Here is a 25,349-nt window from a genome sequence, read left to right as displayed (position 1 = left end):
TCCTGCTGTATGAGCGCAGCTGCTTCGGGATACACGAGGGCGTGTCCTGACACTGGGAAGCTGACTCCAGTGACCCGCGGAGCACACCCTGCGTGACCGAGAGCTGAGACCTGCGGGAAGCTGAGCAGTGTATTGCACTGGACAATGCAGTGGGACCTCGGTTCATGAACTTGGTTCTTTCCACAGTTTTGGTTGCAAACCAAGTTGGACAAGAACTGAAATCAAGTTCAGTGCTTAGGTTCAATGCTGACCTTATGGGGCAATTTGATTCGGTTCTTGTCCGTTCAGTTTGTGACCAGAATGGTGGAGAAAACTGAGTTTGTGAACAGAGGCACCAGTGTTACTCTAGAAATCTGCGACTAGCTGTGTGTTACAAACATGACTAGAAGTATAAACGTAACTGTCAGCTTCTGTATAACCCTTCAAAAGTGTCTTCTCTTCTCTAGGGCTAGGTTTCCTTGATGAAATATGAAATTGGACTCGATGATTCCTAGAGCCCTTATAGCTATCGACATTTATGATTATGCAGAATGTATTGTTTTCAGTCTTTTTCTGTAGCTCAGCGACTGTTCAAACACATTGGTCCGTTTGTCACTAAATTTACCAACAGTGTAAGTCTCTCCTTGTGGACCCTCCCTTGTACATCTGGCGCTCACCGCTGTGGCTACTTGGAATCTCCGCCAGACCCTCGTCAGACCCAGTGCCGCTCCTCTGTCACAGTCTTCCGCTGTGATCCCTCCCTTGCTACCCTTCCCAAATGGGAGGCTACCTTCCCTCCAGGCCTCCCTTCCCAATGGGACACTCTGTGCTTGTAATCCTGTCGGGAATTTTTGCAGACAGAATGGCCTTTCCTGCTTTCTTTCTGCGAGGCTGCCCCTCACTGAGAATACTCAAACAATCTCGCGGAAGTTCTGATTATCAAATTCAGTTTGCAATTCAGAGAAGTTCTTTCATCCTGGGAATATAGGTTGTAGTGTGTTAAGCTCCACAGGCTTAGTGGAGGATAAGTAGTGATTACTTCAGGACACGCCCGCCCGTCAGTTCACCTGTCTCGCCAGCTGTCTGTCCATCTGCTCAGAAATTCACCACCAACCCACAGCATTTCTGATGGTGTTAACTTGGTGTTGCCAAGTAGCTGGTGAGAGGAGTGTTGCATATCGATCTAGCCTGCAGCTTCTCTAGGCTGCATTTATTTTTAAAATGTTTACTTAAAATAAAATCAATTTTAATTTTTTTCTTGCTCTTTTCAAATGTTCAGAATAATAGTGTTGGGATTTTGGCGAGCGGCTGTGGCGTCTGTCCTGCCAGAAGCGTTTGGTGAAGGCAGATGGAGGAGCCAAAGCAGCGAGGCCGGGCCTGTGGGTTTAGCCTCCCGCAGCCCAGCGAGTCCAGGCTCACCTGAGGCCTCAGGCAGCCGCTGCGCAGTGCCTGCCGCTGACCACCTGGAAGTGGGTGGTGCGACAGAGAGCGTGGGGGGGAGTCACATCTAGAAGTGTGCCCCTGTGTGCCAGCCCCTCCTCTGTGTGTACCGAGGGAAACGGGAGGCCGTGTGAAGCCAAGAGTGCTCACTGGGAAGATACGGCCTCCGTTCTGGGACTTTCTAAGTTCTAATATATTTGCCCTTCTAATATATTTCCCCAGACCAGCTGATTGAAAGGTGCCCCTGGGCACGTGCTTTGGGCCTTGTTATCGTCGGCTTACTTGTGCAGCCCAAAAAGCCTTCGCTAGCACCTCAAGAAATCGATTTATTTCCACTTTAGTACTTGTAAAGAGGGGTTGGTGGTGGCGCAAAGCCTAGGGAGAGGCTTCTAATCCATAAATTAGCAAATAATAATTTTAAGAAGTTTTATTTTGGTGAAACCTCAGTTACCCGTACAACTGACATAGCTGTAAGCGCCTGCTGGGCAGCTTGGTGCACAGGAGGTTTATCTGGGCACGACTGCTGCTGACGGGAAAGAGTTCTGCTGGGTGCTCACGCCGTGCTGGGCAAGAGCTGGTCTCGTGGAGCTGTGGGCTCGTGGCTAAGCTCCTTGACCGCTCATGCGGCGTGTGCTAAATGTGTCGCCGCTGAATGCCTTAGAGAGAGGCTTGTGGCACTGCAAGAGGGAACAACTGGACCTGACCTCGCTGAGAGGTCGGGGCAGGTTTCCAGCAGGAAGCACAGGTGAGCCGAGGATAAACAGCTTGCCTTTCCCGGAAGCCGGAGCCCTGTGTCGGACCTTACATGTGACTGTGGTTCTCAGAGCAATCTGAGAATAATGGTGGAAACAAAACAAATCAAATCAGGATGTGCCGGGACTCCTCGACACGCGCTGCAGAGTGCGAGGGTTTCTGCCTGCCTCATTTAATTACTGCTCATTGGCCTCCTCGCTAATTCGTTCTTCTAGCAACTCTGGTCCTGAGTCATATTGTTAATTACAAGTGAATTTAATCACCTGCCTTCTGAAAAATAATCTGTGGCAACGGCTTATGTCCCTGTGAATCCAAGCTCATTTGACAGCTTACACTTGTGGAGGAGGAGATTATAACGTTGGTTTTGCAGAGATTTCTGTAGCTTAAAGCCAAGCAGATGTGGGCCAGGAAGATTTGTACAGTGTTAATGTTAGAAAAGGGGTGAATTCTTTCAAAATTTTAATGAATGCATCCCTCATAATCAAAAGTCGTGAGCCTCGAGCACCGTATCTCGCAGCTCTCGCCCGACAGCGCAGGGAGGTTTGAAGGACCTCGAAGGTGCCCGCAGTGAGCAGGCTGGCTTCTGGCGACTGGACTTCTGCCCCGGCTGGCGCGGCCCCGCTGCGCTGCCCAGGAGTCCGGTGGAGATGAGGGCAGGCTGCTGGTGTGGTTATGGGAGCACACACCCTCTGCTTCAGCTCCCGGAGAATAAATTAGAGTCTCTCTGAGGTGCACTTTGGTTTTTCAGCTGAAAGCTGCATGTTATAATGATTCTGAATAATTCAGCAGTGGCAGGGTCCTAATGAATCCTAGCCCCAGGACGTGGCTGCGCTTGTGCGGGTGCTAAAAACCCTCCCTTTCTTGCAGGAAAACTTTCTTTACAGAAAATCTGTTCCTCACACCTTGGCTCTTAGGCTGGAGTTTAGCTAAGGTGAGCTGAATGTCTTGACTCCGTTATTTCCTACAGTGATACAAGCGAAAAGAAAACAGTGATAACAAAATTGTTTCTATCCTAGTTTCTTAGGACCCTATTAGCTTTTACAGCTATAAGCTCCCCTCCATCTGTCTAATTTCCTTGTATTAACCAAATCCGAGCAACGTGAGCACACTTCGCTGATGTCTGTGTCTGCGATACGTGTGTGTGCGTGCACAGTAAAATGAAACCAGGTCCAGACCGAGGCAGAGACTCTCTTGGGGAGGAGTAGCGCAGGAAGGGGAGGGGTGTGGCCACAAGGGCTCCTGACTGGGAGGGTGCTCCCTCCCGACGTTGAGGCGGCTCGGAGGTCGGGCGCCCGGGAGACACACGGGTGCACGGAGGAGCTGCGTGTGGGGAAGCTGCTCGGGAGCCGCTTTGCTGGTTCAGTCTCCTCCTAGGAGAAGCCACTAAGGGGTGCGCGTGGGGTGCCGGTGCTGCCCAGAGTGTCGGTCAGAGAGCAAGGGCACGGGGGGAGGAGGAAGCGGAAGGAGAGGCTGACCAAGGCAAAGCAGCAGGTGTTGGTCTCTATGGTGGGGACAGAGAGCTGTGTCGGTCACTCTGCCGGTCACTTGGGGGACAAGAAGGGGGACTGGGCACACAGGGCCGAGGGAGAGCCGCGAGGCAGCTGCAGGAACACGCACGTACAAAGCACCGTGTGCGCTTGCATCTGAGCATCGGAAGGACGACTTAGTTTAAGGACAGTGAGATGAGATGTGATTATTTTAAAGCCAGAAGGAAAGATCATAATAGCAAGAACATTTCCCGTGTGGATTTCTCTTCCTAAAGGGAGAGCCAGTGAACTGCAGTACACATCAGACACGCGATTACATATTCACAGTAACAGGCTATGGGTAAACCGCTTTTCACCCTTACCTCTCACTTTTCATAAAACAGTTTTGTGTTATTAGCTGTTCTCCAGAGAGTGTTGATACTTCAAGCCTGTTCACCAAAGCAGGATACTTCGGAACTGAGCTGTCCTTTCCAAGAAAAATTCATGGCCTTATAAGTGGTCTTCAAAAAGAAATCTCCTCAGAGTTTAAAAAATAAGTTTAGATTCATAAAAATGTTGCACGTAACTGTTCAGAAGGATATTTGCATGAGGTGAGAAACATGAATCTTGTAATCATCATCTTAAAGTCTTGAAAGAAGATTCCTTCAGGTCCGGCGCAGAGTTGTGTTTCGGGCTTGAGCCTCAGAGGGCTGCGTCCTGCGGTGATTTCGGGGGCAAGCTGTTGGCCCCGGGCCACAGAGACGGAGAGGCTGTGGGTTCCTTTCTCCCTGCACAGGCTCCTGGTGTGCAGAACTCGGGTGCCCTCCTGATGGGGTTTGTACATCTGCAGGTCAGAGCTGTGCGTCCTAAGCGTAGCTCAGCCCTCTGAGTGCTCACTTAAGATGCTGTTCTCATGGAACTATTGAGTCAGTCCTGCTCAGGTCTGGGAGGTTCTCAGAGGGCTTCACACTGCATCCCAGGATGACATGATTGCTGTCTGAGTCTCCCCAAGGTGTCCCTTCCTCAGCTGGATGCTCCAGTTGTCCGCTGCCTCTGGCCGGCCTTGGGATTCACCTGAACTAGAAGTGCTGCAGGTCCTTTTGTTGGGGAGGTAGCATCTATCTCCGGGGCCTAGGAGAAGGTCCTGATCCGTTACAAACAGATACCATCTCAGGAAGGCCTGCTTCTTCTCCAAAATGTGTGCCAAGGGACCCGTATCTCACATACGTCGAACTTAAGCAACGGGGGTGGTTGGGATCTTAAGACCACGCGTGCATGTGCTCAGTGAAGGCTTGGGCCCTCAGTGCCACTGCAGGTGTCTGCAGGGCCTTGGGGATGGGCCCTGGGGCGGGCATGGGGACCCTGGGCGCTAGCAAGGTGCAGTGCCCCGCCCTCCTGCCACCTGTCCTGAGCTGCCTCGGCCCCCAAAACAGTGGGGTGGAGGGACTGTGGGCTGAGACGGAGACCTGAACAACCCTGCCCTGTTCTGTATTGCTGAGAACTGAACCCGGGCCTCCACACTGGCTGGTCCCCAGCTTCATTTGAGGTGGGAGTGTGCTAAGTTGCCTAGGCTGGGGCTGACCTTGTGACTCCCCTGCCTCAGCCTTCCTAGGTGCTGAGATCACAGCGTGGGCCGCCGCACGCGGCATCTTGTCCCATGGACTGAAAGCTGACTCACAGCTACGTACCCTGAACGTGTAGCCTGGGCTCAGCCAAAGGTCTCGCTGCCTTTGTTCAGAAATGTGGGTCTGTGTCTTCGTGATTTTCTGTTTTCCCAGCTTTAATTGAGCTTCACATTTTTCTTCAAGCAAAAATCCAGAGAGGGAAGGTGGAACATTCCAGAGTCGCCTGTGCCCTCTGGCAGCATGCTGTAGGATGGGCCTTTCTTCCCCCAGACTGCTCAGCCGGGCCGGGCATGTGCTGGGACCACCCCAAGGCACTCGAGTGCTGCTCGCAGACTGTTGGGGGCGAGGCTGGCTGCACCCCTCCTCCTCACCGTACGCCTGCTAGGCAAGAAGCTGAGATCCCAGACTGCTCCGAAGGAGGCCAGTGTGAGAATTCTCGTGTGTGCAGAAGTGCGTGCCCACAGCGGCTGTGTCCTGATGCCCAGCCCGGACGGTGGCGGGAAAGACTCTTAACAATGTGTATTGTGTGTCCTGAGTTGGCTCCCAGGGCCCCTCCCTGCGTCTGAGAGCGGAGCAGGGAAGCAGCCACTTCCTGCTGCCCTTCCTGTCCGTTGTTTTAGCCTGACAGAGGCAGGTGCCCCAGGAAGGGTCAGTGCGTGTGTCACAGGTAGTGTCAGCGTGCAGGTTAGCGCAGAGGCCCCTGCCTTGTGTTACACAGCCCTTCTCGAGGTGGGTCTGTGGTCGTAAACAGACCACAGTTCCCAAGGGTGACGTTTTCTTCTGGCTCTGTGGTTATCTAAATCTGTTCCCAGTTGTTCCCTGAAGAACGTAAACATGTATGAATAATGTAATAATTATGACACCATCAAGGTACAAATTCTAATTCCAAATTGGGGAAAAGATGTTCTTTGGCACTAAATCACAGCTCTATAACCAGACACAGTCAGTTCTGGGAGCCTCTACTATGTAATAATCGCCGCTTAAAAGTCCCCGGCCCCGCAGCAGGAAGTCTGAGTTTTCCAGAAGTTTCTGCGTTGCTGTGCTCCTGTTTGTTTCTGCTACTAAGTGCAGCTCCTTCGGGGGGACTGAGCCCGAGCAGGTGCTGGGCTTGATGGGAGCAGGCCAAGGGGTCTGAGCGCGGCGTGGAGCAGGACACGCGTGGGGCCCACACTGGCCTGGACGTCCCGGATCTGCCCAAGGCCGGTCCCGGTGTCGCTGCGTGTCAGAGCTGCGAGCCCCTGGGGCGGCAGGGTGCTGTGGGCGGCGTCTCCTGCTCCCCTTGCCCCTGCTCTGCGGGGTCCCCTTCCTGCCGTCCTGGTCTCACTTTCCTCCGTCTTTGCCGAACGCAGGCAGGGTCTGTGGGCGCTGGACTGGGGACGTGGCCGTGGCTTTTCTGTCGGCAGGCAAAGGAGCCCACCTTTATTCTCCTGCTCCCAGCACCATCTCTGACTGGCAGTTGTCAGGCGACTTCTCAGGATCCTGTCTGGGTCGGCCAGGCCTCTGCATCCGGCATGGGCGCCCTCTGGCCGTATCCCCGGGTTCACCCGTGAACGGGCGTGTGTGTGCATCCGTGTGCATGCACACTCTGAGTGCACATCGGGTGTGGCTCTTGGGGGCCCGCCCTACAGTTGAGGACTCTGGCGCCTGCCTTCGACTGCTAGGGTTACAGCAGAGCACACGGCACATCCTCGCGGTGTATTTGTCGGTGGGCTCAGCGGAGTGCAGACCTATAAATCAGCAACCGTGTGCCAGGGCAGGAAGGCTGGAGACACTGTGGCCTCTAGTGTTTCACAAGGGGAGTGACGCTTAATCCTCCCCACAGTTCTCTTATTCCAGTACGGTTCAGACACCACTGATAATCCACGTGGCTGGCCTTAGAGGTGTTTGAGGCACATACTCTCTGAGAGCATCTGGGCAGCTTGGTCACTGTCCCCCGTTTGGTCTCTGTCCAGGGAGCATCGCACATCTTGTGCTATAGCAGACGGCCGTGCTTCGGGAAACTGCTCCTTTCGCTAGAAGGCCCTTGGGCCCCGCACTGGGAACCCTTCCCCCTTGGTCAGAGGTGCACGTGTAGAATCACCCTTCATTTTGAAAGCATTGTCTTGTTTTTATATACTAATTTAGAAGATGATGGAGAAACATTTTGAGCCCACCAGAAAGAGATGGGACGTTTCAGCAGCTGTCAGAACATTCCCCGTAAGACTGGAGGGGAGCCATGGCCAGTTGCAACGATGAGTTTGATTCTCTTTTTGAAGGTATTTTAATACATGGTGTGCTTACTGTAATAATAACTAATAATAGTAGCAGTTGTAACATGTTCACTCTTTCTGCACACTGTTCCAAGAACAGTGTAGTTAATAAGTCATTTGATTCTAATAGGGACCGCGTGAGGGGCAGGTCCCGTTAATATTTGTCTTATGCATGAGGACGCCAAGGGACCGGCACAAGGTGAGCTGGTCAAGCAGGACAGGGGCAGGCCTGAGGCTCTTGGCACGGCTGGACCTGGTGGCCTTGTATGTAGTGTGACGGGAGCCGCCCACCGGCCCCTGACTCTGTCTCGGACAAGGGGGCGGCACTCGGAGAATGGTGGAGCCGTGCCTGGCCGCAGTGAGGAAGCCGCAGATGGGCGGATGTGCGAGTGCAGCGGGGCAAAGGTCTGTGTTCAGAGGCCAGAGAGAGTCGTTCCTTTCTCAGAGCAATGGGCAGATGAGTCCCAGTTCTGAAGACAGAGTTGTCCAGTGTAGATCTGCGGCTTACACGGAGAGCGAGGGAGGGTTGTGTTGCAGGGGAGGTGTTGCTGGTCCCCCAGATTTGTGTCAGAGTCCGCTCCCTCAGTGCTTCAGATTGTGTATTTGGAAGGAGGGCTGAGGAGAGGGAATGACATTAACGTGAGGTCCCCAAACCTCTCCTGGTGGGTCAGACAGGACCGTGGGGGGATGACAGGAACTCCACCTGCCCACCCCAGGTCACCCCTGCGCCCAGCAGACCTCCCGCCCCCTCTCCCTATCCCACTCCTGCTGACCTCACTGTTGCCAGCTAGCATGGTGGTCGGGCCCTTGGTAACTGTCCCCAGCAGGCTGAGTGTAAGGTTGGGTGGCAGAGTTGGCACAAAAGGTCAGGTGTGGGGTGAATGGAGAAGCTAGAAAATGAGCATTTTCCAGGGTGGGTGACAGTGTCCTGGGGAGTCCTAGGTATTCAGTGGCGCCCAGTCTGGCCTTTCATCTGATGAAGACAGCCTTGCTCGGGCTGGCTGTGAAGGGGACCGAGGGTGGCGCTGCCTGCGGGTGGGGAGTGTCCCTGAGGGAGCTGCCGTATGCCAAGGGTTAGCCAACTGCGGGCGCCGTGCCAGCAGAGAGGCCGGGCAGGGGAGACGTTCCTTAGTCACCAGGTTGCTGCTGAAGGCTGGTGCCGTGTTCTGTGCTGCCCGGTGGAAAACGCCAGCCGCTGCATCTGTTTACAGCAGAGACACAAGGAGCAAAGTCAAATGAGACAGTCAGCCCTGCGGCAGAGTAGTGACAAGTGACGCGGTGGAGGAGAGAATATTTCCTTCGTCACAGAGGCTGTTGCCAAGGACGCGATCTGGGCCTCAGAGTGACACCAGGATTGGGAAGGAAAGGAGAGCGCCCTCCCTGTGCATCCCTGGGACGCAGGAGACACCCCGTCCCCCAGGGTGGCCCAGCCTTGACCGGCGCAGCTCCGGCCTCGGCTTGGCCTGGGCTTCAGAGCGACCCTGGCGCTGGTGCTAGGTGGGGACGGGCTTCCTTGCTGCCTTGTGTTCTGAGCATCGAGATCTTGCTATTCTCCCTTTGATTTAAACAACTCGACCACAGAATAAGTGCCGCGTGGTGTACACAGGCGTGAGGCGTCTTGGAGACGCGCACTGTACCACAGCAGAGCGGAGTGCGGCTTCCCTGCTGGGAGCCGAAGCCTGGCTCCCGGACGCAGTCTCCGCGCGCAGTGCGAGTGGGAAGGGAGGGCGCCAGCGGGTGTCGAGGACGGAGAGCGGCTGTGATGACCCCGCGATGCTGCCGTTACTGAGTCTGAAGCCTGGAGGCGAGCACTGTGAGAAGGGACGGGTCACAGGGGGACCGGCCCTCCAGGGGAGCTGCGAGCCACCAGCACCCGCTGATTTCCTGCTGGCGCTGACGTCGGCGGCAGGTGTCTGCCTCGCTGCTTGAACAAATAGATGCAGGTACCTGGAAGTGAGGAGGGGTCGCCGGGGGGGCTGTGGTGATGTTGGGAGCCCTCGGTGCTCACCATCCACGGCGTAGGCACTGCCACTAAAGCAGGAACAAGCCCGGCCAGCCGGAGACACAGACCTTCGCGAGCGTTTCCCCAGAGGAGCACGGCCGCTCGAGTCGGTAGCATCACGGGGTTTTAGGACACGAGGTGTCCGTCACTTCTTCATTTGTTTACAGGGAGGCGAGGTCCTCTCCCCGTGACCTTTCCTCGATTTCCCTGTCCTCGCCGGCCCTCCCCTATCCCGACTGGGCTCTGCACATTTCCATGTATGGTTGGATATCGATGCCTTTCCAACAGAGAAGACCCCTCCCCTCCTAGGGTGCTTGTGCTCAGTGGCTAACCTTTAGATTTTTTTCTTCCCATTTTTCTTCCAGAAAGCGTGTATGGGGGGAGATAAAAACAAAAGAGCTAAAGGCCTCGTTGGCTGGACAAGGGTGTGGCCACACCTGCCCGGCTCTCACTGCCGTCCCAGTCAGACGTCACCTCGAATATCTCCCTAGTGCGAATGCAGATGTACGGCCCATCTTCCCCGTGACAAACAGAGCTGTCAAGAAGAGGGGAGAACTTCCCGTGCCGTGCAGCTCCCTAACCCTGCAGCCTCAACTCGCGTTAGATGAAGCTGTAGGTAGTAAAGTTCTCCAAGCAGCCAGGGCGCGGGCACTGCTGGCCCGTACACACTGCGTGAATACCGTCACTCACTGAGTTTTGGTAGGTAGGACGCATTTTAGAGGACACATCTTTAGGTCCGCATTTCTTCTCTGCCCCCAGGCTGGGAAGGCAGATAGTCAGGTGGAGAGTGTTCTGCCTTAGGAGAAGCAGGAGGATTTTAGGTTTTGCTAAGAAAAGTGCACTTTTAAAGGTTTATTGAAACTACCCGATCCTACCCAATATTTTTTGATGACTCTGTAAGCGCTCAGAATTTATTTGAAGTTACCTTGGCATTCTTAGAATAACCGGGGTGCCATCCCAGGACCAACCCAAGTGGTTTCAGGGGACTTCAGAGTGAGTTCCACCCTGGAAACTGCTCCCGCCCAAACTCGGAACTGCAGCGCCACCTGCTGGGAAACCTGAACATTCTTCATTTTCCAGCCGGGGCCCTGCATGCTACTGCAGAGGAAATCCCTGCTTTTTGCTCTTAAGTACAGATGGAGCCACACTGACTTAAAGGCGGCTTGCTTTGTGTTTTCATGTGATGACTGGTTTTCCTCTGCACCCGAGTCTAGCGCTCTGAAACAAGGGGGAAGCGTCGGGTGCTGAGAAAGTCGAGGCAGAGGTCATTGCGTCCTAGCAGTGGAGGCTGCGGGTTTTTCCTCTTCAGACGTTGCCATTTTTCTTCCGCAGTTTGTGGTTCAGCCTAGCAGAAGGTCTGTATAATTCACGTACAGAGGAGAGGCTCTGACCCAAGGCTCGGCCCTCCGGCCCCTCGCCTTCCTCCGCCTGTGTCTGACCGCCGACCTCGCCAGGCGTTCGCCTGCGCTGTGTCCGCTTTCGAGCCGCGCCTCTGCCCGGCCTCTGCTGCAGCCCTGCTGCCGTCTCCCAAGGCCACTGCCTCCTCCGGGTCACGAAGCGCCCTCGCCCCCCACGCGCCAGCCCTGGCCCCGAGGCCCTGTGCCCGGCTGGCGCGGCCTCCTGTCCCCTCCCTCCGGGGTCCTTTGCAGCCTGTCCCCTCCCCCCATGCCAGCGTCCCCGCACAGCGTCAGGTCCTGCCTGGGGCTGTGTGTCGCTGCTGTGTGGGCGGCTCTCTGTGGCTACAGGGCCCCGCCACCCGACCTGCACAGCTCCCCAGGGACAGGCTCTGTGCCTGCCTGACAACGGCTGACGGCCCGGAGCCGCCGTGGCGGCTCGCTGGGACAGGTGGCCTCTGCCTCTGCTCTCAGACACCCCACCCCACCGCCAGTGTGGCTGTGTCACCCAGCTTGCTCACGGCTGCCTTGCTTAGGCACCAGCCCCGCCGCAGCCCCCAGTGGGGCGTCCCCGATGGGGCACAGCGGTGGTCTTGGCAGAGCGCTGGACCTGCCTCTGCCCGCCAGGACCCACGGCCCCCCACAAATAGCTCTGCAGCCTGCTGCCCCCTGCTTCCCTGGGCCTACCTTCCCTTCCCCTGCCCTGCTCAACCCAGCTGCCGACGCGCCCCCAGGCAGGCGGCACCGGGGTGCTCCCAGGGGTCCCTCAGGCTGGGACCCTGCTCCGAGCCACTCTGTTCCTCCAGCGCCGTGGGCTGAGCTACCTGTGCCTGGTGTGGTTGGTCCTCAGGTGCCGAGACTCCAGGGTGCCCTAGCCGTCACCGCCCCTCGTCCCCTTGGTGACCTGCACGGGGTTAGAGGTCCTGCCGTGCGCTCCCTAGGACCCTGGCCTCCACCACCGCCTCCTTAGCACCTTTAAGAAAAATGTGTCTCCTTGTGTTGTGTACACGTTTGCTGTACACATTGATTCCGTTAGTGGGTGCTGGTCTGTGTACCGGGCGACCCTGATTCTTCTCACTTCCCCTGCCCTCCCCTTTCTAGGTGGATTCCTTGCGGATGGTGAGGAGTGGTGGGGGGAGGGGAGGAGGGCAAACGCACTGAGACGTGCTCCGCGTGTGCCCGGCTCCCACGCTGAGTGGCTCGCTGTGCCTTGCAGGCGTGGACGAAGGAAGGGAAAAGCTCAAGAAGGGTCGCGTGAGACTGGAAGCTGCTCTCCCTCCTCACTCCTGGGCGGGACCAGCCTCTTGTGTAACAGAAACTCTGCCCCCGACCCGGTGGCTCCGAGCCCTGCCCGAGCAGCCAGCCTTCGGGTGTGAGCTGAGCTCAAAGCCGAGCTCGGTGGCCCCGCCTGAGCGCACAGGGAGCTGCCCCCCAGAGCCGGGGCTCCGGGCCACACGGCTGGTTCGTTATTGACGAGTCCTCTTAGCGTCTGCCTCAGCCTGCTGCTTCTGTCCTGACTGCGGCCGGCTCCTCTGGAGGACGCTGGGGCCTTGGCCGGGCCGCAGGCCTGGCGTAAGCGCTCCGCCGCCTGTGTGACTAGACAGTCAGACGGTGCGGCTAACGCTGTAACAGACTCGTCAGTTCTCGTTTAAAATCTACTTTTCCTTGTGTGGGTGACTGGGGACAGGCTGTCAGGGTTCGGCAGGTGACACTCCAGCGGCCACGGTGGGACACTGTCCCTGGGGCGGGAGATGACACAGTTCAAACAGGCCCTGGGGACGGTGGCACCTTGTCCTCCTCCTCGGGCGGGGCGCCTCCTCTGTTGATGTGGCTGGCGAGGGTGCGTGCCGTCCGCCTTCTCCTCTGCAACCCAGCCCCTCTCTCCTTTGGTGACTGACGCAGCATCTTTGAGTGCCCTGCTCCACCTCGGGACAGCTCCTGCGGCCGTGTGACTGATCACCACCTTTCCAGCCTGGCTCGAGGCTGCCTCACTGGCCGTGTGTGAGCAGCTGTGGCTGCGGAGGTCAGCTCAAGGTCAGCTGGGGCTGCCTCCTCCTGGCTCTCCGCGGCTGACAAAAGCATCATCTGGGCTTATCAGATGCAGTTCTGGATCTTCTCCGCGGTGGCTCTGGGGGTGGGTACTGGCTGTGAACCCAGCAGGCACTAAGCCAGCCCCCCACCCACCTTTTGAGTCGGGGTCTTGCTAAATTACCCACAGTGGCTGGCCTCTAACTTGTGATCCTCCTGCCTCAGCCTCCCAAGAAGCTGTGAAAACAGGCATGTACCGCCATGCACAGCACACATAGTAATGATTTAAAGTTCTTCCAGAAAATTTTATTTTTGGTTTTTTGATTCACATGTCCAAGTTCCATGAAACACTAAATATGAATGTTCTCTCCCGGTTGCTGATAGTTCCGTGCGCACAGTGATCTATTCTGGGAAGAGCTTGAGGCTGGGTAGGACGGGGGACGAGGGGCCGTCAGCGTGACACTCCCGGGGCTGAGTGGGTTTGGTGAATGTATGGCGAATTTTTCCAGGCACACGTATTTATAAAGTTGGTTTAAAATAAGAAGGCAGCGTGATGGCAGCTGACATTTAGGAGAAGCTTCTGACAGGTGCGTGTGATGGCTTGGTGTGTGTTGCACAAAGCGGGGGGAGCTGCGGCCTGCACCCACTCAGGGGGTGGTGCGGGTGCGGGCCGGGTCCCCAGGCACGTCTGTCACACACATTGTCCTCCAGCTCCGTGTAGCTTGGTCCTCGTCTTGAAGGTGCTGGAACGTGAGTCCTGTTGGGTTCTGGATTAAAACAACAGAGAATAAAAGACGGTGTGAGGCCAGTGGGCAGATTCACCATGCACTGAGTTCATCTTGGTGCTGGGTGATCGTGTCGCAATCCCGTAGAATGTCCTTGTTTTCATTGTGTGCCTAGCTGGGGGTGGATATGTCAACTGAACGCCTGAGAAATACAGATTTGAGTCTGTTGATGCGAATTAACAAGTTAGATCAAAACATGCTGCTAGCCCTCTGGGGTTGTGGGTAATGTGGGTTTGAGGTCGGTGACTTGAGGATATCTCGGATTAGGGAGGTCAGGTGTTGACAGTCTATGGAGTGACCACTGGTCTGGTGTTAGCCGAGTGCTCTGCGAGGTCTGGCACACCTGACCTCCAACCAGCCATCCTGGAGGAAGCTGAGCTGGCCACATCCGGCTTCAACTCTTAAGAAGTAGCACGTTTCATTGATGGCTGCTTTAGCCTCATTCAAAAAAACAGTGCAATGGGCAGAGGTCGGAGCGGTGCCCCTTGACAAGGTCCCACTAGTGACTGTGTGGGCACTCCAGGGTCACCGCACTGGAACCCATGCCAGCACAAACCCATGCTGCCAGCACTGTCCTCACTGTGATGAATTCTTCTGCCTACTGAAAACCACTGTGTTTTTGCTGAGAATAGAGCAAAAATGTCCTTCGCAAAAAGACGCATTCAGACCAGACGCAGTGCTGTCATGGGGCCGCGGGGTGGGCCGTGTGCGTGGGAGGTGTGTACATGCTCAGGACTCAGGCACCTGGGGCCGGGTGTCCCCTCTTGCTTGCTGAGTCACGGCGGGGGGAGGAGCAGCGCCCCGTGATCTGTGCCCCCGAGTGCAGAGGTGTGGCACGGCATGCTCACCCTAGCAGTTTTGCAGAATTATTTTTTTTGATGGGTCAAGTAATCTGCGACTCCAGCCAAGTAATCAGACACTTCTTGCCGGAAACCAGACCCAGCCAACACCGGATGCCTATGTGAGGCACCCCTCTGACACTGGCATCTGCAGCCTTTGCCTGCTGTGGGGCTGGCGCATCCCACACCTCCCGAGCTGCTGTGAGCGCTCTGTGTGAAGTGGGAAGGGCGCGGACTTGGCCGCAGCGAGGTGGCATAGAAGGGATCTGCAGCTGTCCTCGGGCACGTGTGGGGCGGCGTGAGTTCCCGTGTCAGGCGTGTATTATTACTTGGAGAACACGTCTGGGGTATGGAACAGAAAGTGTGCTGGTCCCTGGAGCTGGTGCTCATCCGTTAGTAAAGTGTCCTTTGAAATGCTATTCGTTCCCTTCGTCACCATGGCAGAGATGGATATTGATCTTCAGTCTTGTCTCCCTGGAGCTGTTCACATACAGACAGACGACCAGCACTGTGGAAGGGAAGGGTGGGGGCGTGCGACTGCACAAGCAGAGACAGCCGTCGGTTTTTTTTTTAATTTTTTTTTTTTTTTTTTGGTTTTGGTTTTTCTCCGGTACCAGGAACCGAACTCACGACCTTGCGCTTGCCAGGCAGGCGCTTTGCCGCTGAGCTAAATCCCCAGCCCCTAGCCGTCGGTTTATTGGGTTCTTTGGTCAACATGACTGGAGAGAATTCTCGGGGTCTTGTGCCCGAGAAGCACATACCTGCTTCTTAAAGCACTCTGGGTTGGATCAGGTTTTGAAGGTTTCGCTCTGAGTTCTCTGGGGTGCAGCTCGCTGGTGCTGAAGCAATTTTGTTGACATTTTCTGTAAGTGGATTAGGCCGGCAGTCATCTGCCTGCAGCAGACAGATGGCCCTGGAGCAGAGCGCCCCTAGGAGCCCAGCGAGGGCGTCCTCAGATCTGAAATGGGGCTGTCACAAGAGATCATAGCTGTCATTAATTACTTTTGGTGACAGCTGATTTCAGTTCAATTTTACTTTCTCATCCGGCTTAAATGAAATGGCTATTTTACAAATGCTTATTCCAGGAGCGAGCAGCACCTGTGTTTTGTACTGACGAGTGTTGTAGCCTTTAAGTTACAAGGAGGAGAAGAAGCTTCTGGAGGTGGGAGGGTGACACACTCTGGGGTTCTCGAGGAAGTTTCCACAAGAACGTAACTGTCACTTCCTAAGAATTTCAGACATTATGCAGTCTCTCACAGGACTACGAGGTGACGCAGGCCTGGCTTTTAATCTTGGTGACATTTTACTCCCCCACAGTGTGTCTTTGCCAAGAAGCCCTTTAGAATCCTAAGGTGTTCTTTGTTTCTCACTTTTTATAAGGTAAGGGACACTAGGCTTATGTGTCATGTTGTCACATTGATAGCATGACCTTCTGTGCTGGTGAGACCTCACATTCATGGCACCCTTTACGATGTCCCTCTGGTGGCTATAATGAGTTCGCTTCTTTCGTAATCTCTGGATGTGGTCTCTTGGGGCTTATGAAGATAAATCTAAGACGATTCATTTTCCCCGGCGTTTCGCTCACTCAGGAATCTTTAACCACTGCTTTCATATTTCAGTTTTCTGAAAGACTGGCTCATATTAAAAGCATGAATTGCCAAACCTCATGCCTACATTAAAGACAAAGGTCAGAAATCAAAGTATCGGCATGCACGAGTGTATCAGTCAGTGTTTACTGGAGAAATGGGTATAAAACAAGATATACAAATGTATAAGAAATTATAAGATTGCCTTACTGTGGCCACCCGCAGAGTCTGATAAGGAAGTGTGCAGAGGGTCTGTCTACACACTGGAGACGGAAGGATTCAGCCCAAGGTCTGGGGCTCACTGCAGCGTCTCAGGTGAGGTCGTATCAGGAGGCCCCTGGGTCTGATACGGAAGTCAGGAGATGACTTCCAAGGTGAGGCAAAGACTGGAGCTCCTCTGAAGAAACAGAAGCCGATCTGCCCTTTCTCGTTTCCACTTTATACCCTAAGGTGTGGAACTGCTGAGCTGACTTAGATAAGCTTCTCTTACTCAGGCTGATGCGATCAACCAACCACCCTAGGTAGGACTGATGTCTGGGACCGAGTTAGCTTCTTGTTGCTGTGACCAAAGTGCCCGACATCCGCAATTTAGAGGAGCAAATGGTTTAATTTGGCCTACAGTTTCAGAGTTCAGTCCAGTTCCAGACAGAAATGCGTGGAAGGGCAGGGTGGAACAAAGCTGCTGATCTCAGGGACCAGGAAGCAAGGCAGGGGAACCACACCAGAGTGGAAGGAGCTGAAAGAAGTTTTCCTTTTATCAACCAAAGAAGTCTGAAGCTATTTTATCCTCTCTGTATGTCTGAGATCTATTACATGACAGGTGCACTATATCATGTAACGTACCCGTTAGTCTGTTTTCCACTGCTGGGTGTTGTCCAGGGTCCAGGAGCATGGCCTGGTTCTGGCTAGGGTCCCCCTGCCTGCACCCCATCACGGTCCTTGACATCATGGTAGGAATGTTTGTGCAGCGGTGAGATTACACAATAAGACCGGAAGCCAGAGAGACTTGGAGGGGCCCGTCCTACTTGTTTATAGCAACTCTCTCTTGAGAACTAGCCCAGTCTCATGAGAACTACACTAATCCTTTCTGACCCAAATAGATCCTATGCCCTTCAACGTGGAAACTAAATTCTGAGAAAAACAATACAGTGATGAAAAAGCGCCAGTTGGCCTGGGCAGCAGGAGTTATTAGTTATTTCCTGTATGAATGTGGGTCATGTATTTCTCTAGCTTTCTTGGGTCCATTTCTTCACCTGTAAAGTTTTGAAATGGTAGCTCTGCCTTTCAGCATCTCAAACATTAGAGTTAGTGGGAACTCTGACCAAGTGATAATGCCGCTAAGTGAGATTTACCGTTTTCTACTTTCAGTGCTTATATCTTTCAGATATAAATTTCAGATATAAATTTCAAGTAAGCAGAATAAGTTCTAAGCAGGGAAAATACAGGAAAAGTGGGATGTACCAGGCAGTTTTGGTGCTGGGCCATTCAGGCACTGTCCTTCTGGAACTTTCTCTTGTAGCTTCTTTCTCCATCTGTAAGGCCGTGAGGGTTGAGGGTCCATAGCAAGCATGAGAGAGCCTCACGCTCACATCACTGACTGTAAGGGGCCCAGGGAGACGAGCAGGTGTCCCCTGGACTACATGTCCTCCGAGCCACACATTCCTCCTCCTCAGGGAGCTCAACTTGGGTTGGACGTGACTCTGTTTTATTTGATGGACACCTGCACCCCACACTAGGGCTAAGCTGTGAGGGGGAGGGCCATGTTTGTGCCCCCGTTACACCCCCGAGTGCAGCCCTGTGGCTCTGAGTGGGCGGGCTGTGATACCCAAGGGGTGCGCCGGGAAGTTGTGGGGCTACAGGAGGGGCTTCTCGTATTTAGGGGAGCGGCTAGGAGTGCTGGTGTCCTGCCTGCGTCCTGGAGGACACTGTGGCCTGAGGAGGAGAGCCATGTGCCCTGCGGAGCTTCCTCACACATCGCTGAGGGAACCCTGCCAAGAGCAAGTTGGAGTATATTACATTATTGTGAATGACGAGAAGTTACACGGAGGGCCCAGTACACGAGGAAGTGTTTGTTCCTAGGGAGGAGGCGAACTCTTGGTGTGGGTTTGGCGTTGTGTCTTATTAGCACACACGGGAGGCAACAGAACGACCTTCGCTTGATGCTGTTACTGGCGTCCCACGGAGCCCACGGGGCTCTGTAACCGATACGGTGATTCTCAAGACGCAAGGTTTTTGCTCTGGAGAGGCCGGGGTGCGTCGTGCACGGCCCCAGAGTGTGGCCCAGCACAGAGGACCTGGAACAGATACGCAGCCGCTCCGATGACCTGGCGCCGCTTCTAGCTGCCAGTGGAGACGCCGGGTGAGCATCAGGGAGCTCCGGGGCAGCGGGGTGTGCTCAGGAGTGCGGGGACAGAGCTGCATTTGTTTGTGTGTGCGGCTGTGTCCTGCGAGGGTCTCCCCATTCCCAGAGTCCCAGTGAGCTGCTTCAAATATCTGTGGGGTGTGGCGACGGTCCCCCATTTCCTGCACCCGGGTCGAGGACGCAGGACACGACGTCCTGCTGTTCCACGTGCGCATATCACAAAGGACAGAGCCAGGCGTGGGAAAGTGGTGGAGAAACAGCCGCTGATACCTGTCATCAGTTGGGCAGCAAGATTGTCACCCACGCTATTTTCGAATGGCAGAAGGGTCTGCGTTTCTTAGCAGGAGAGGAACAGTAACAATTCTGAAGTGTGGTGGTGCCTGCCGGCTCATGCCGTGTACTGCTCCGAGTTTTCGGTACCTGTGGCCGCTGCTCAGCGCTGTGATCGTGTTTGATTGACAGTAGCCGAAGCGGGGGGACTGCGGCGGAGTGGTAGGGGCAGTGTATCGTCTAACTCGCAGCAGGTATTTCCTGACTTCTAGGCAGCGCACTTTAATGTACTTGGAAGGGTTTGGCAAAGGACACTTCGTGTTTGTGTTTTTATGTATTAATCGATTTCTACAGTGATTCCTCGCGGCTTTCCACGCCTGCGGTGTTATCCTGAAGGTGTTGGAATTGCCGTGGAACCTCGCATGCAGAGCCGTGTCCCCAGGAGGATGAATGTGGCCTTGCCATTAGGACTCTGAGTCCTCTATGCCCTGAGCCACAGGCCCCCGGAGGCCGCGCGGTTCCTGCATTTCCCTTTGGTGGGTGCGGCCCTTCCCTCCTTGTTTACAACTCTGAGCTCCTGTGAGTCTAAAAAGCCGGAAGCAGCTTGACATTTCTTTCAAGTTGAGCGTTCTGTGGTCAGCTTGTACATGGATTTGACGGGCATTCCAAGCTGCCCAGATTTATTTTAGCATACAAGATGTGTTTCAGTCTGTATACCACCAAATAAAACGAATGCTCCTGGCTTCACTCTTCCTCTTCTGAGATCTTAGTGGAGAACAGATTGAAAACACTCTGAAGAATGCCCTGTGATCCCACCACTTTGGGAGGCTGAGGCAGGAGAATAATAAATTTGAGCGCCTGCCTGGACAACTTAGTGCCTTAATGAAATCCTGTCTCAAAAAACAAAATTAAAGAGGACTGGGGATGTAGCTTAGTGCAAAGGTGCTGTACAGAAAAAAAAAAGTCTCAGAATACACCTTAACGCCACACGAATACTTTCCCTCCCGCGTCCTGGGGGCATGGTCCGAAGGACGAGGTGGCAGAAGGAGATGTGGGTGGTGGGCTGGTGAGTGTTCAGAGTAGACGGAGAGGTTGCTCGATGGCTGGAAGAAACTGGTGCTGCGGGTGGGAAGACAGCAGCACGGTGCAGTGCCGGACTGACTGCAGCCTCCGTTCTCCGCAGTGGCTGGAAGGAGTCCCTGTGGTCCTGGAGCCTGTGTGGGGAGTCACAACGTGTGACCCCATGAGCCAGGGTCCAGAAAAGTCCTCCCATCCCTCCTCCTCCAAAAAGTAAAAACCAAATCTTTACATGAAAGTTTCCGTGTAGGCGCTTCCAAGCTGCACTTGTTGCTTCTCCTGTGATGGAAGTTTTGTGCCTGCGCTTTCCTGGTTGTTGTTTTTCCTGCGTGTATCATGTGCCCGCCCGGGTTGCTGCCGGTGAGCAGGAGATGATGGATCGGCGCCTCGCGCACTGGTACAGACTGTTTCCCTCAGTGGCCATTGTTTTCCAGAGAGACTGACTTCTGTGTAGCAGGGCTGGCGCTGTCTGGCATTTAGCTCGGGTGCCACCTCTTGGAGCTGGCGAGATGGCGTTTGGGCAGTGGTAGTGTGTTTTGTAACCTGCTGTGGGGCATGGGCCGTAGTGGTATCAAACAATAACAAATGCTGTGGGCTCCCCTGGTCTCTTACAGTTAGGGAAGACGCCAACTTGCTTTAAAAATGCTTGATGATAATTCCAAAACTGTAAGTGAAAGAAGAACACTTACAGGTGATGCCGTGAAGAGCGTGTGAAAGTGATCTCGTTAATAACGCAGCTCACTGTAAGGGCATCACTGCGTTTACGAGCACAGAGCAACACGCCATCCTGCAGGACAGACCCTTAGAGCAACCCTTCAAAGGGATAATCATGTTTATTAACAGTAAATTACTCATGGTAGCAAGATATGTATGTGCTTTCGAAAATATCTTTTTTTTTCTGTCTTTTTGAGACAGGGTCTCCCTGTGCAGTCCAGGCTGAGCTTGAGCTCACTTTGTAGCCCAGGCTGGCCTCAAACTTGCAACAGCCCTCCTGCCTCAGCCTCCCGAGTCCAGAAGATCTTTTGTTCAGATTTCAAGTTATTTATTTACTTTTATTTTTTTATTTTTACTTGTTAGGATTTTATAAGTAGTGCATGTTTGCAGTTCATGCAGTTTACAGTCATCCAGGGGCGCGGGGACCTGTGCACACCACAGCTTGCTTCTTTCTTCTTAATTTCCTCCCCCTCCTCCAATCCCCCTCTCCCCTACTTTTCATTTTCATTAAGGCGTACAATGTCTACATTCACCGGGGTACCAGGTTCCTGCACCTGGCACACCTTTATTCTGCCTGTGCCCCTCCCTCCTCCCCACCCCTCACCCTGGTCCCTCGGATCCCTTCCCTGCCACACGAGATCCGTCTCCTTGTCCCCTTCTGTCCACCCTTTATCACTCCATGTCTTTGCCTCCCTCAAATGAGAGACTCCATATGGTATCTAAACCTGTGTGTCTGGTTTATTTCACTCAATACTGCATTTTCCAGGTGCATCCATTTGCCTAAAAATGTCTCAAATGTGTCATTCTTTGTAGCGGAATGGTGCTCCATTATGTAGAGGTACCACATTTTCTTCATCTGTCGCCGTTGGTGGGCAGACAGGCTGCTTCCAGGACTTAGCTATTACAAATTGTGCCGCTATAAACATCAAGTACAAGTACCGCTGGAGCATGCTGACGTAAGCTCTTTGGGGAAGATCCCTAGCAGGGGAATCACTGGGTCGTGTGGAATTTCTAATTTCAGTTCTTTGAAAAATCTCGATTCTGACTTCCATAATGGTTGCACCAGTCTGCATTTCCACCAGCAATGAAGGAAGGTTGCTTTTTCACCACAGCCATGCCAGCGTTTGTTGTTGTTTGATGTCTTAATGATAGCCATTCTTTCTGGAGTAAGATGGAGCCTTAGGGTTGTTTTAATGTGCATTTCTCTAATGGCCAGAGATTTTTTCACATATTTGCTGGCCATTTGTATTTCTTCCTCTGTGAAGTATCTGTTCATTTCTCTTGCCCGCTTCTTGACTGGGTCTTTAATTTTAGGATTTGTGTACAGCATTGATGAACTCGGTGAGAAGGAAGCGATGAAAAGATCCAGATCCTCTTATAGCATTGTAATCATGATGTCGCAAGCAACTTTCCAACATATTCTCTGTCATTTGAGGAGTAGGGGGGTGGTCAAGATACATTTTCACCACTTTTATAGGAAGGAACAGGGACTAGGCTGAAATTAATGGATACAAGGTGGGATCAAAACATATGGTGAATGTTTAAAATATTTTTAAAAATTTCTTATACCACAAAGTACATTCACTTTAAACACATATTTTTGCCAGTTTCTACAGCGGCTCTGGGGTCCTCTTTCCTGGTGTCTGTAGTTGCACTGTCCTGGCTGCCTCAGTGTCCTGAATTGGTTCAAAGTATTTCCTTCGTAGGGTCCATTGCCTTTGGGGGAGAGCCGGAAGGCGCAGGGCACCAGGGCTGGTGAGTGAGGCGGCTGAGGACGCACGGCCGTGTTTTCATGCGCCCGCCTGTCCGTGGGACGGCCCTTGGCAGCTGCTGTCACCGTATGTCTTATCTCAGCTTGGAGAGACACTCAGGAAAGAGGACTCAGAGCTGCTGTGGAAAGTGGTGCGAACGACGGGAAGAGTGTGCTTAGAGCAAGGGGCTGGGTTCTCAGGGGCGCTGATGGCGGTGTGTGGCCCCAGGTCCCTTCTCTACGTTCTGTCAGGCCCTGTCACATGAGCAGCACTTTCTTTCCTGTCTCGGGGGTGTGGCTGCCCTGGCGTGAGGGTGCTTGGAAGGGAGTCCCTGACTTGCTGTGAAAGATGCCTACCATACTCCAAAGTGCTTAGGACAGGAGGTCCTGGACTGTCCCTCCCTTGCAGCTGAAGGCTGTTAGTAGGACTTAGTTGTCACTGTCTAGGCTAGAACTACCAAGTGCTTGCAGGGATTTTGAGGAATTACATATTCCAAGGCACCAGGAGAAAGTGTTCCCCAAACGGAAGCACCCTTGCTGTGTGCCATAAACCAGGTGACTCTCCTCTCTGCTGTCACCCGCTCCTCCCTGCTCCTTCAGTTTCGGGGTCACTCCTCCCAGTGTCCCCAGGAACTATGAGAGCATGGAGGAGGGCTGCAGTGCTTTGTCCGTGGCAGTTTGTCTGGAAGCTGCTCAGCAGGCGAGGTGGGGGCCCTGTTGTCCCGGGATGCTGAGCCCCATGCGCCCCACTCATCTCTAAGCTGGGAACCCTTTCCTGCCCACGGGCACATGCGCTGGGTCCAGAGCAGGAGCTGCAGAGGGCTGTGAGGTCTCAGGATGGGATGGAGGAAGACGAGGTCCCCACTGTGGAGCTGAGGGGACTTCTGGCCGCCCCCGACTCCACAGCGGGCTCGGGGCCCAGTCCCAGGCAGGAGGAGAAAGAACCTGGGGCCGAGGCTGAGATGAGAGCTTGGCCCGGGCTCTTCCCTCCCTCGGCAGCAGCATGGAGGGCACAGAGCCACAGCAGTGGGGGGAGCCATGGCATGGGGGGGCACAGGCCCACTGCACTGGGCCGCAGAGGCCGCGTAACCCTCCTACCGTCCGTTTCGCCCACCTGCAGGGCCAAGGAGACCTGCTGAAGAGCGCCAAGCATGAGGCCCTGGAGAACATGAAGCAGGTCCAGCTGGCCTGCCTGTCCTGCGGGCTGAGCCGGGCGCCAGGCGGTGGCACCGAGGCCAAGGGCAAGCGCAGCCTGGAGGCCATCGAGGAGAAGGAGGGTGGCGAGGACAACGGGCGGCCCTGACCGCCCGCCGGCCGCCCGCGCCGCGCTGGCTTTCTTCACGTTTTAGGAGTTCACACAAAGATGTGCTCTGTGGGGTGTCGGACAGAGACGTGTTTTCACAATGTCAGTATTTCAGTGTAGTTAATTTATCTAAGTTAAAACCTTTAGATGCAGTGTTTTAAATCCTGAGATGTGTGTACTCACCTGTGTGTGTGTGTGTGTGTGTGTGGTGTGCACAAGAGAGAGAGATTGAAATCCATTCTGTGTTGCATTATTCATATTATTCATTTAGTAAATTATTCTCTTGTCTGTATCATCATTTTGGGACAAATTTGTTAATCTGAAATTCTAATGAGCACTTCCTGTAACCTGATGCTGCGTTGAACTTTACGTCTCTGCCTCTGTCATTACTTTAGAGATCTTAGCGTAGCTTATGATTAAAGAAAGCCAAATTTGCCAAAGCATAGGTGTTTTGATAGATTAAGTATAGATTAAAAATTCTTAAGAATCACAGTAGAAATTTTAAAAACTGAGAGATTAAACAAATGTTCAGAAGTGCTGGAAAGATTAACAATAGTCGTTTCTTCAGTCAGCAAACTCTTTAAAATGCCAAATAAATCAATGTTTAGGTAGTTTCCTGTAGTCATTTACTAAACATACAATTTCAGCACTCACAGAGGAATTTGTACCCACTCGTGTAGCACTCAGAAACACACAGAAAGCAGGATTTGGGCGTGACAGTAACATTCACTTACGGAGTTTCAGGATTTGTAGACAGATTTCATTTCTCCAAACTGGGAGTCTAGCATTCGTTTCCTGCAGCAAACATGGGCACTGGGGGTTGGCTTTAAAGAGACTCAATGCAGGGGACTAAATTTACATTTACGCTCTGCTCAGACAGTGCCGTACCATCAGGCCGAGCCCACACAAATTCTGTGGGTCAGTTAACATCTTCCCGATGATTTCAGAACTAACTGAACACAAAACATCTATCATTTTAACACATACAGAAAAACACATGTGAAAAGAAACAAACGACTAATTAGGGTACATATATAATTACATCTAAATCATTTTTACCCTAATGTCTTCATAAAGTACTTGAGTACAATGTTAATTACCTCCAACAGAACTAAATGTTCTATGGTTATGAAAGAATGTATTTATTTAAAACATTGCTTTTATTTTGAAAAGCTTCTTAATTAATTTGATTAACAAATATGCTAATTGGGGGGACTCTAGAGAAGAGAATTGTTGAAATTTTGCAAATATAAACATCTTCCTCAGCTACTGTGTTGCTTCTGAGTTCTTGACACTATTATGTTCATGGTGCACATTACTGAGAGAGTAAAGATCGTGAAAAGCACTTTTCTTGTTCTCTTTCATTGTAAATGAGCTGCAAAAGGATCCATAATGAAAATGGGTGACGATATGAAAAATATCTTGAAGCCAGCATGGGGGTGCACACGTGTAATCCCAGCACTCTGGGAGGCTGGGGCAGGAAGATTACAAGCTTGTGTCCAACTTGGGCAATGGAGTCACCTAGCAAGACCCTTTCTCAAAATAAAAAATATAAAAGGGCTGGGGCTATAGCTCAGGGCAGAAGCCCTGGATTCAATCCCCTGCATGAAAAGAAAAGAAAAGAAATCTTTAAAAGATCTTGAAAGTTATGTTATGCTATTCCCAGGGGCCAGGTGCTATAAAATTACTGTATGAGTTGAAGGCGGGACTCTTGGGGCAGAGGTACC

The 25,349-nt window shown here is 53.2% G+C and overlaps 1 protein-coding gene across 8 annotated transcripts in view; it reads left to right on the top strand.

The window, feature by feature from the left end:
* Plcl1 (phospholipase C-like 1) overlaps positions 1 to 24,967 on the top strand; it is a 261,560-nt gene extending 236,593 nt beyond the window's left edge. For all 8 annotated transcript variants that reach the window (XM_013512003.1, XM_013512018.1, XM_013512022.1 and 5 more), the window contains exon 6: positions 23,440 to 24,967. In XM_013512003.1, coding sequence (XP_013367457.1) covers positions 23,440 to 23,622 — 183 coding nt within the window. In that variant the 3' untranslated portion in view covers positions 23,623 to 24,967. The remainder of the gene's footprint in view (positions 1 to 23,439) is intronic.
* The last annotated feature ends 382 nt before the right edge of the window (positions 24,968 to 25,349 follow it).

This window comes from Chinchilla lanigera, unplaced genomic scaffold (genome assembly GCF_000276665.1).
Source record: "Chinchilla lanigera isolate Chin_1 unplaced genomic scaffold, ChiLan1.0 scaffold00002, whole genome shotgun sequence".
Lineage (NCBI taxonomy): Eukaryota > Metazoa > Chordata > Mammalia > Rodentia > Chinchillidae > Chinchilla > Chinchilla lanigera.
The sequence above is the reverse complement of the archived record's forward strand: the minus strand, read 5'-3'. Positions and strand labels throughout refer to the sequence as shown.